We start from the raw sequence: 12300 nt of genomic DNA, 5'->3' as shown, positions 1-12300 counted from the left end.
TTTAAACGAAAACAAATTATTACAGAACTGCCGCGATTGATTATAAAGGGATTGGCAATACAAATAATCGAACTATCATTCACGTCTAGATCGTAGCCAAGCTATGGATTGCCTCATTTTTCTTGATTATTTACTACACTAAAATGGCGCCCAACTGTCAGACCTAGCACACTAGTTCCGGTCGATACGGAACATTCCGTTAATTTCCGTCAACTCACGTAACGAGTACCATACGGTACTAAATTATTATAATTAGCTTACAGTTACCTCCCTTCGGTTTTCTGTGTAAATGTAAACAAAACAACCAAATATAATGCGGGATGGAAGTTTTACGGTTTTATTAACTTTTTTTATAGATGCGCGATTTTCACGCACATGATTTTGAATTATGCGCGATCTGTTAAATACTAGCGTGAATCGCGCAATCGCGCGTCCTAGAATAGACACTGTTTACATCAAATATACATACACATAATTTTCATGTTATCTTGTTATCCTACTCCTCTGTATACACTCAACAATATTATACATAATTATAAACGAAAACAATATTTAACAATATAAAAAGATCAAATAACCTTAATAATTATGTAACTTCTTTCATATTATGTCCAATTAATGGACAAGCAACTCTTTTTAACTTGTAACCAGTCATTATGATTATCTACAAATAACTGATTTTTTTTTTTACTTGTTTATGCAACAGCTATGTCTTACATGAAATTATAACTTAAATTTAATAACCATTTAACCATAACCAATAACCATTGGGAAAATCCAAACCTATCAAATATTGACTTGTTCAGATAATTTTACAAATTCATTAAAACCCATTACACTTAAAACTTGTGCTTTTTGGAAAACTCTTCATATCGCCGAGTGATTTCCAAAACAAATTGGAAATTTTCAATACTTTTGTCATTTGTGTCAAGTCCTACGTTCTCTATTTTATACCCGGCGGTCTTTTAATTACTGACACAAATCAATCATAAATTGTCACTGAATTTCAATATAAGAAATTTATCAATGACTAAATAAATTTTAGAGACAATCTAATGAGAACTGGGATTTATAATGTACAATCATATGAGATTTTAAATTTGACTGTTGATTAAACCGCTTCCGACAAACTTTGCACTCAAAAGGTTTATCGCCAGTATGTATAAGTTTATGCCTGTCCATATTGTATTTAGAGTAAAACGCTCGCCCACAATAGTCACACTGGTACCCACCTGTGCCCTCACTGTTTGTATCTGTAAAAAGAACGAGTGAAATGTAAGAAACAGATATTTGTTTTTTGACTTACACACCTCTTGGTGTAACATCAGAGCAACCTGACTTTTAAACCTTTGACCTGATAGTTGTAACTTATTCTATGTACCCAGTGAAGACCAAGATAAGTGATGCTGTCTGACCAGAGTCTGCACTGTTATATTTTGTCAGTACCTTATCATGAAAATTTCCCAAAAGGTTTTGTCCGGAATGAAAAATGAACAAGACATTTAGCATAGTAAATAGAGTTAAGGAGAAACTAGTTTACATAAGACAGGCCATTGAACTCGAACATGACTTATTATGGATTTTATAAGATAAGAACACTTGTCTAGTCTTACAACAAAGGTTGCTTTGACTTTGTAATCTTACATCTTTAAGTAACATCATTTCTCCATTGTATGATCACACATAAAACAAGAGCACCGCTAGGCGGAGCATTATATGCCCGAAACTGCTTTTTTTCTTTACTAAGGATGAAGCATTTGTAAGACATTACATAAATTAAATAAAGTATTACCTCCTTCAAATAGCAATCCTCCTATAAAGTTTGAATATTGTGGGCCAAATGGAACTTCAGTTATGCTCTGGAAACTGTTTTTAGTTTTGAGGTAATAGCTACCTTGAACTTTGACCGTGTGACCCCAAAATCAATAGGGGTGTTCTACCCAATATGGACAATCATCCTATGAAGTTTCAACACTATGGGCCAAATAGAAATTAAGTTATGTTCTGGAAACTTTTTTTCAGTTTTATAGTAATAGTAACCTTGACCTTTGACATTGTGACCCCAAAATCAATAGGGGTGTTCTACCCAATATGGACAATCATCCTCTGAAGTTTGAATATTGTGGGACAAATAGACCTTAAGTTATGCTCTGGAAACTGTTTTCAGTTTTAAAGTAACAGTGACCTTGACCTTTGACCTTGTGACCCCAAAATCAATAGGGGTCTCCTACCCAATAGGAACAATCATCCTATGAAGTTTCAACACTGTGGGCCAAATGGAACTTAAGTTACGTTCCGGAAACTGTTTTCAGTTTTAAAGTAATAGTGACCTTGACCTTGTGACCCCAAAATCAATAGGGGTCTTCTACCCAATATGGACAATCATCCTATGAAGTTTGAACACTGTGGGGCAAATGGAACTTAAGTTATGCTCTAGAAACTGTTTTCAGTTTAAAGGTCATAGTGACCTTGACCTTTGACCTTGTGACCCCAAAATTAATAGGGGTCTTTTACCCAATATGGACAATCATCCTATGAAGTTTGAACACTGTGGGCCAAATGGACATTAAGTTATGCTCTGGAAACTGTTTTCAGTTTTAAGGTCATAGTGACCTTGACCTTTGACCTTGTGACCCCAAAATCAATAGGGGTCTTCTACCCAATATAGACAATCATCCTATGAAGTTTGAACACTGTGGGCCAAATGGAACATAAGTTATGCTCCGGAAACTGTTTTCAGTTTTAAGGTCATAATGACCTTGACCTTTGACCTTGTGACCCCAAAATCAATAGGGGTCTTCTACCTAATATAGACAATCATCCTATGAAGTTTGAACACTGTGGGCCAAATGGAACTTAAGTTATGCTCCGGAAACTGTTTTCAGTTTTAAGGTCATAATGACCTTGACCTTTGACCTAGTGACCCCAAAATCAATAGGGGTCTTCTACCCAATATGGACAATCATCCTATGAAGTTTGAATGTTGTGGGCCAAATGGAACTTAAGTTATGCTCCGGAAACCAAATTGCTAACGGACGGACGGACAGACGGACGGACGGATAGACAGACGGACGGACGGACGGACGGACGGACGCCAGGGGGTATAACATAATATGCCCGAAATTCTTTCGGGCATATAAAAACTAGGAAAATTAGCAATTAACATGTAAAATTGAGTAATTTACTATTTGTAAATTTAAAAACTTCTTTTCATCAAAATCATAGAATCATAATCAGCTTTGAAAGAAAAAGTGTAACTGGATGCTATCTTACTAATAAAATATAAACAATGGTCAACAAATAACAAAATAAGTTTGTTCAGTTAAATCCCTTTTCTTCCTCTTCAATTCTTTCAACACAAATTAGTTTATGCCATAATATCCACTTTGCTTTCAAGAAAATGTTTTATGGTATTCCTTTTCCTCTCAACAAAAGTACAGATTTCTAGTTATCTGTTGTCAATTAATAAATTTCTTTCTTTTACATTTTTTCACTTCCAAAAATAGGAAGTTTATTCTCTTTGTTATTCTAGTTATCCCTTTTGCTTTTTACACATGTAAGTAACTCTTTTAATCTCCTTTGCCTTCAATTGAAGTCAATATCATGACACAATTTCCTTTAGTATCAGTAACCAAATCAGCATCAGGCTTACTTCCTATTGCAGTACTTGTACAATTTAATCCACCAAATTTGTCCAAAAAAAAATACATTTCTAACAGTTATGTGAACTACTGTAGGAGTTATCTTCCCTCTGAATAATTTGGGAGTTATCTTTTCTCTGAGCAAACAGGTTATTATAACTGGAATCAACAGCTAAGTGAGCGCGTTATAATCATTTAGCCCAAGTAGTTTTTTAAACTGAACAGTTATCTGAACTACTGTAGGAGTTATCTTCTCTCTGAATAACTTAGGAGTTATCTTCCCTCTGGACAAACAGGTTTTCACAATTGGAATGAACAACTAAGTGGGTCCTCCAGTTACTTCTCTGAGCAAATCGTTTATTACATATCTTACAAACATACGGCTTTTCTCCAGTATGCGTGCGTAGATGAACTTGAATATTCTGTTTGGTTTTCGCTGTCTTGCCACACAGCTGGCAGGTATACATCCTATCTTCAGTGATGCCTGTAATGTAAAGTCACTGTGTGAATAAATTACTTCAAACTTGTTGCCTTTTTATTTTTTCTACAAACACTACTTAGTTCCTGCAGGGCCCATAAAAAACTAATAATGCTCACCCTTTTCTGAGAAATTCGAATATAAACATGTACTCTGCGGTCAGCCTACATGTATGTGCATACTGGACTGGCTCTATCTTGAAGGCCATTCACTCATAAGTCAACATTTTTTGCTACAAAGATATTATTAATATCAACACATTTGAAGCCAGTATATAGTACCATTTCAAAACAGACTGAACAATGAACAATAAACTACTGTATAGACGAATATAAGATTGGTTATTTGACCTCGTTCAATTTTGATATCAAACTTTCAAAAGAACAGAAATGAAAAGGAAGAAAGAAATATGTGAAATTTTAAACTCATCTTTATTTGTTACAAGTTATATTCAAATTTCATTACTAATTCATTTTTGGTATGTTTTAAACACATTTACAATTACAAATTTAGGTAATTAATATTATGTTATGTATGTATAATGTATTAGCATTAAGAATTGAAAGTTATTATTTTTAGACAAAGAATTATAAAATAAATATTTATGGGGGTATAGAGTTGTAAACTTTGTTATACACACTTTGCCAGGTATCAATAATTGTTCAAGAAAATTTCAAGTATCAAAATAGTTCTTTCTTTTTCTTTTTATATTTTTTTCCTTTCAATTACTTTTAAATTCCAGGCAAAAACAATTTAACATTTGAGTTGATACATTTTAATATTCCAAGTGAAAATTTAGTTTTAAAAGTCCAGGTTCAATCAATTTGACATTTGAATTTGTTCCAGGTGATAAAGGTTTTACCATTCCAGGTTAAATCAATTTTGACATTTAAGATGATATTGTTTTTTTTCTTCTTCTCTTTTTTCTATTCCAGGTGGAATTGGTTTCACATTTCAGATAATAATCTATCTGACATCTGAGATGAACTGTCTTTTTAAAATTCCAGTTGAAATTATGTTTCTTATTTCAGGCGGGATCAGTTTGACTTCTACAGTTGATTTTTATTTCATATATTCCTTGCAGTAATTAACAGTGCAAGTTGACATTGACTAGTGAAATTGATTTTTACAATTTCCAGGTGACTCAACTTTCAAATCAAGTAAATAAAGATATTCATTTCAATATGGTTATCTCTTCACATCATAATGGCATTGCCCAACTCAGATTGACTTGAATGCACTACCATGTGTACTTTCCAATTACTCTGGGCCGCGAATGCTTTTTGACAAATATGACAAACATATGGCTTCTCCCCTGTGTGTATTCTCAAATGTACTTGCATATTCTGTTTTGTTGTGAACTCTTTTCCACACAATTCACATGGGAATGACGGTTTCTTAATTCTTTTTATACCTGTAATTTATAGAAAAAAATACTTATACTAGAATAAAAAAATTTATTGCTCTTGTGAAAATTATTCTTAACTTTTTCTTTTTTTGGGGGTGGGGGCGACTGTTTCTCCCTGCATCTGAAAAACCATTTTTATTATTGACAAAAGAACAAATTAAGATTTAAACTGTTTTTAATTTTTATTATTTTTAAAAAGACTAGAAAAAAAACATGACTACCAAAAATTATTCTATATGTTAATAACATAATTGTTAAGAGAGAACATTTAATGTAATATAATACAAACCAATAGCTCTAATCAAAACCACTGGAGGTGGGGGGGACATAAATCAAAATTTGATTCTACATTTGAAAGTCATTCACATGATACAGTTACTATAAAGCAACATTGCTATTACAATCTTTTAAGTACAGTTATTTTACCCTGTTGTAATTGCCTATTACACATGCTCAGATTTGAACTTTGAACTCAAAGACAAGTGTGTCAATATAAAAATGTTGCAAATTGAGCAACCACCAGAATAGAAATGTGTCTGCCATTATATCTGTAAGTACCCAGTACTAACCAACATTTCAAATTTATTAATATATTCATTTTCTTTGTGTCTTCAGAGATGTGATGCATTGCTAGGCAACAGTTTACATGACAAAAATTCACTACACAAAACTGATTTCTTTCTCTGGTCTGATTTCCTTGTAATGTTCCAGAAATTCAAGATGTTGCCGAGCAACATGCGATTGTAAATGATGTCTTTGCCTAAATGTTGCGTCACAATGTTTACAACGGTACGGTTTTTCTCCAGTGTGTATACGCATATGTATTATTAGGTTTTGCTTCTTCTTGGATATCTTTCCGCAAACAGGACACGGCCAGTAACTCTTGGCTGCCGCTAACTTCTCAACTGAAACAAACAGAATAACTGAACTGGATAACTTGGTTTTCTTTTAAAAACAGTATGGTTTACCAATCAATTCTGACAAAACCTGTCCCATACTGCTGGAACAGAAACAATGGTCTTTCTTCATGTGTGCATTCAATGACCACAATTTCTAAGCAACAATAAAAGGTTCTATACATATTTGTAATTCATTTTTATGTAGTATATTTAAAGCATATAGTTATTACAAAGTAAATTATTGTGCAGATAAATATGTAAACTAAATATCTTTTCCAGGTTATCCATCTATAACGTTATATAAATACAACCATATTAAAACATTACCAACTCCACAAAGTGTTTTCAAAATTATTAAAATAACAATACAATGAATTTCTCAATTTAAATAAACACCCTAATGACACAAACGACATATACATAATTTTGTTACCCTACCCAGATATAAACATGTGTATAAAGGCAAATTTTTCACCATTGAACAAGTATGATGGAAACATTTACATTTAGACAAATTTTACACCATATAACCATGTCGAGTTTGCCTAAGAATTGCATTCAGATGTCATAAGTAAAGTACCACACATTTTGCCTTCACATTAGTGTTGATATTATAAATCTATTACATATGGAAATAAAATGCCATAGATAAAGCAAAACATAATAATGGAAGAATTTGTTTATTTAATCAATGTGATCAGGAAATGAACATTAACTTATAAATATTATAAATATTAAATATGACTGCCTAAGTGAAGTTACCACATTATGTATGTATTGTATATAACTAAAGTAATTGTAGAACACAAAATAGTGACCAGGGAAATACAATGGGGGAAAAACAATTATCATAAAATTGTTCATCCTCTTATTATCAACAAGACTGCAAAAACCCAAACAATTTAAATTAAAGTAAAAATTTGGCTACGGTCAAACATAATAACTGTAAGAGAACATGAAAACAGCCATTATCACGGAAGAGTTTTGTAATCAAAACGTATACATTAATTTCATCTAGTATACATGACTAGGGATCATAATTACAGCTGTAAATATTTGTATCTAATCACCATTAACATGTCTAATAAAAACATACATGTATGTAACTTTCATTAAACTACATAGTAAATTATTATGCCAACATGGTTTTTGACTACGTCTACATGACTGTAACAATAATTATTATATAATAATTAATAATACTAATGCCAACATGGTTTTGAAAGTCAACCAGTCCATGTTAACTGGCTTATTCTGAAATTTAAAATTCCAAAATATTAATATAAATGCAACAACATATAAGCAAAATATGCTTCAAAAGTGAAAACAAACGCACAAAACAACTGTCTTTTTATTATTTCTTTAAACAATAATACATTGCTATTTTCTTCTAAGGCATTCCCCCAAAGTCGGTAATTTTCTTGCACTGAAGCTCAAGAAGTAATCGTGATTTGTACAGAAGACACAATTGACAGTAACTCTGAGACTTTTCAAGTTTATTCTCTTGATTTTAACATGAAACTACTGTCAATAGCTGTTACTTGAACAACTTGTTGTTTATCTTCATCGTCCACAAATGTTTATAGACAAAGGGACAGTATCTCATAAGAAGTAATTTTCAAGTCTTATTAACATTACTTATCATATTCCATATTTCACTGAAGTATTTTCACTCTTTTCAACAAGTGTAATTGAGTGCTACAAAATGCACTAAATTTTAAGACCGAGTTTATACACCTAATACCAATTTTAAACCAATTAACAAATCACAAATTGTGATACACTGTGTGTACTGTACTGTTACATGACAGCAAAAGTTAGAGCACTAATCAATTATTGAAGTGTACAGAACTGTGGGTGTGCTTTAGAAATGGGCAAGAATTTTTGTTAAAAGGGGGACAACCACACTGGTACACAAAATATCTACACAAAATCATATTAATTGAGTTTAGATCAACAAACATTTCAGTCAATCAATTAAATGGCACTAATTGTTCAGATTATGTTACATATTATTACACACTTCTACATCAAATTAGCTCAAAGTTACACCTTTTACTAGGAATACATGAATATGACTATACACTTCTCACATAATGATCATGTTCAAGAATTACACTCAAAAATATGCAATTAATTGTTGTTGTTGTTTTTTTTAGAAGATTCAAAATCCTGACCACCCAGGGCTAGTGCTAGGAGAAAATGACAAATTTGACACACCCTGTTTCTCTTACCCCACCCATGCTTCTTCACTTGGTAAGTAATATAAGGCAAATGCCAATTTATATAAATATAGAAACTTTGACCTTGAACCTTTATAATATAATTGTTAGTTAAAAGTAACCTCAACCTTCAACCATTCATATTGTTGTAATGATTCACATAGAAATACCTTAAACTTTATCCTTTATATCTAACAGTTTTTGACAAAAAATCACCAAGAATCAAATTTGATTCAGCCTAAAATAATGAATATAATTATATACATTGATAATACTCAGATATATAGTTTACCCAGACATCTAAAGTGTTTGCTTTAGCCTCTTATACTCAATTCAATTTGCCATTGTATGATTTGATAAAGACAAATTAAAAGTTGAGTTTTTTCCTAATTTTGTTTAAAACAAAGAGAAAATGGCTGGGTCATGTTAATTTGCAAAAAATGGTGAGAAAAAACTCAGCCATTTAACAACATTTCAATAATCTTTGATTTTAGAATCACATCAAATCTGAGTATATTTCTTGAACTTTGACCACAGACAGGACTTCTATATTTATTCCCCTTATCTGAAGGGAACATGACTGGTCTTAAAACACTATTTGTGTATTGTATACTACATAGTGGTATGCACCACCTAACAAAGTACCATAACTTTTCATGTTTTAAAATTTTGTTAACAATTCCTTTAAAAGACTTCATTGCAGAAATTATACTTTTTCTGTATAGTCCATTGTTAACAAAATTTCAAAAATAATGTAAAATTTATCATTTTAGTAACAAAATTTATTCAATTATAAATAAATTTTAACAAAAACGAAATAGAATATTTGCAGAAATTAGCATAATAATTTTTGTGTTATTAAACAATTTCCAATAAGTTCTACATATTTTAAAAAATTTAAGTAAAATATAATAATTAACAAAATTTCATATTATCTAAGATGGATTGTCTCCCTTTATATCCCCCAGAGATTTTATGCTACTATCTAAACTTCTGCAAATATTCAAACAATTAGCAACTGTTACAATGTCTGTGCTTACATATCAAAATGTCCAGAGAAACTTTTCAAATGATTGTGTGAATCTAACTTTTTATAGATAAAATTCTATACAGTGAACATTTGATTATTTTAACAAATAGTTAATTATTAGTCAATTAAAAGACTACTATTCTAGAAAACAATTTTTAAGACATCTTGCAACAAAACCTTTGAAAAGTGAGTCTGAATAAATCTTAAACAATATTTAATAATCTTAATTGTTTCAAAACAATTAGGACAGGAGCCCCCCTCTTAGAAACTGCTCATGCAGACACCTTAGACATGTTAGACTTAATAAACATCTCCCTACCTACATGCAGCACAATTTATTTTTTTTAGATTTTAGCTCTTTTGAAAAGGAAATGAATAGATTTAGTGTCAAATGTTGATACCTTAAAGAACTTTTTTTGGTGAAGACTGCATGTACATAAGAAAGACAATTGGTTCATTAAATTGACCAATATCAATGATAAATTTATGTCAAGACAAACACTGGCTTTGACATACTAGTATCACATATTTTGAACATAGAGACATAGTTGGCTTCCTTCTCTACATATATACACAATCAGTTTCATTTTGTATAAAATCTCTTATTGTGGTGTCATGGTAATTTGAACTGAGCTAATTCGTCCGAATTGTTTAGTTAAGTAAAACTTTCAATGTTTATATATAAATATAAAATTGACCTACCTTTCTGTATATCTCTTCCCAATTTCCATGTAGAAATAACATACTAAATTAATGCATTACACTTTTCCTTCAAATTTGGTTTTCAGATTTCATCAAAATAAAGAATTCCATTCTAATTCTCATACTTAAACCTTCTTTTCTGGTTTAACTTATAAAATGATCTTGTTCTGCTATGAGGTATAAGCACCAGATTTGAAGTAAAAGAACTTTGCATTAAAAACAAGAAGTATTCCAAACACAAAGTGTTTCCTAAATTTTGTTTTAGCAGTAATGTAGCATTCAGCAGTAATGTAGCTTATATTTTGTTTCAGCAGTAATGTAACATTCTTCAATTCAAAAGTAATGCTACAAACTAATACAACAGTTACTACTACTTGTTTCAGCAGTAACAGTTCCAATTTCATCAATAATGAACAGAAACACTACTACTAGATTCAGCAGTACTGTCACAATATTTCAACATGAGCAGTTCCGGTGTGGGAGGAATGTAAGCACAAACAACAGTTGCTGATTGCAGACTATCTCCATTTCCATGGTTACCGAAAAAATGAAGTTGTCTTATGTAATGCTCTTTTGTGTATATCAGTCAGAAAATTTGTTAAAGATATAATTACAATTAATGTTAAGATAATAACTTACTTTCTAAGGCCATATGCATTTGACCAAACAGACCAAGATAGTTTAAACATAAATATGCTACAAAGCAGACCCATTTAATACTTCAATGAAAATTAGATAAACTTAAACAGTTAAATATAAGCAATTGTAAACGTTTCAAAAGACTTTATCACAAAAAAAAAGAACCAATGTTGGTAAATTTATTCACAATGTTCACAAGACTTTAGACAACGTCTATTTTTGACAACCAGCCAATGGAGATAGTCAAAAGTTTAGAAAATAAGATATGAACACTTACTGTAGCCTTGCTGCATATCAGCTGCTGACCCCATAGCACCAGAATTTGGGTCAAAGTTCATTCCTAAAGATAAATTAGGATCCCAATCTTGAGGAATTGAAGGTCTACCGGGTTCAACACCGGTTATTTCTAACTCCATCTCACTTTCAGTTATAGCTTCAACTTTGATATTAACATTAGGGTCTAAGTCACTATCTGTCTTTTGTCTATCACTAGATTCACCCGTATTTCCGTCACTAGGTTCATTTGGAATGGTAGAGGAAGAAGAGTTTGTGTTTTCGTCATCTTTACTTTCGCCTAACTGAGATGGAGATTGACTAACATTATTTGATTCACTAATACCGTCATTAGATAAGTCACTTGGTTCTTGTTTCACCGGTGTAGTTGGCATAGAGCCAGTGGAGTTTCGCTGAGGACGTGAAATTGGATATGGTTCATGTCTAATGCTTGGTGATCTAAGACTACCACCTGGGGACATTCCTGGCATGGGGCCTCGAGGTAATATCTGTCTAGGATATGGTGCCCGTGGGTTCCTCCTTGGTGCCGGGCCATATCCAAGTTGGGCTGGTATAGGTATTTGTTGCATTGATTCCAACATTTGCTGCTGACGCTCTTTTTCCTTTTCGGCTTGCTTTTTCTTATGGTGTCCTGAAGAAATTTTTAAAATTGTTAAGACATGCCATATTTTTTTTTATTGGATACATTAAAATTTTATGCTTTTCAATAGTACTTAATAAAATAAGGTTCAAAATATTTTGTCTATCAATTTGCAGGGAAATTTATAATTAGTCACAACTGAAACAGTTAGCATATCAAAACCCACTTTTTGCACTGAAGCTCTTCAACCTGTCGTGAATTACTCCATACTCATAAGTGCTCTAGATAAGCATCATTTTTACTTATTCTATTTTTTTTAGAACAGGACAGTTTTAAATCTGTAAAACTCTTAACAAATTGAAAATCTAAATAATCAAAAACGTTTTTAGCAGGATTTGAACCTACAA

General features: G+C 31.7%; 1 protein-coding gene and 1 long non-coding RNA gene across 46 annotated transcripts in view; both read right to left on the bottom strand.

The window, feature by feature from the left end:
* The window catches only part of LOC132757472 (sal-like protein 1), a 118346-nt gene that overhangs the window by 93422 nt on the left and 12624 nt on the right, over positions 1–12300 (bottom strand). For 41 of the 45 annotated variants that reach the window (XR_009629487.1, XM_060748988.1, XM_060748927.1 and 38 more), the window contains exon 4: positions 11297–11944. Coding sequence is in view for 44 of the 45 variants with exons in the window: in XM_060748988.1 (XP_060604971.1) it covers positions 11297–11944 (648 nt within the window). In the remaining variant the exon portion in view is untranslated. Of the gene's footprint in view, positions 1–449; positions 1254–3427; positions 4126–4531; positions 5534–5699; positions 6433–11296; positions 11945–12300 lie in introns of those variants that run through there. The other 4 variants (XM_060748906.1, XM_060748887.1, XM_060748871.1 and 1 more) reach the window with 4 other exon arrangements.
* LOC132757723 (uncharacterized) lies at positions 2068–3146 on the bottom strand. The gene is made up of 2 exons (XR_009629494.1): positions 2925–3146; positions 2068–2481 (listed from the first exon to the last, which is right to left on the bottom strand). It is a non-coding gene; the product is annotated as an uncharacterized LOC132757723 (long non-coding RNA).

Source organism: Ruditapes philippinarum, unplaced genomic scaffold, assembly GCF_026571515.1.
Source record: "Ruditapes philippinarum isolate M1 unplaced genomic scaffold, ASM2657151v2 ctg4760_1_1_1_1, whole genome shotgun sequence".
Classification (NCBI taxonomy): Eukaryota; Metazoa; Mollusca; class Bivalvia; order Venerida; family Veneridae; genus Ruditapes; species Ruditapes philippinarum.
The sequence above is the reverse complement of the archived record's forward strand: the minus strand, read 5'-3'. Positions and strand labels throughout refer to the sequence as shown.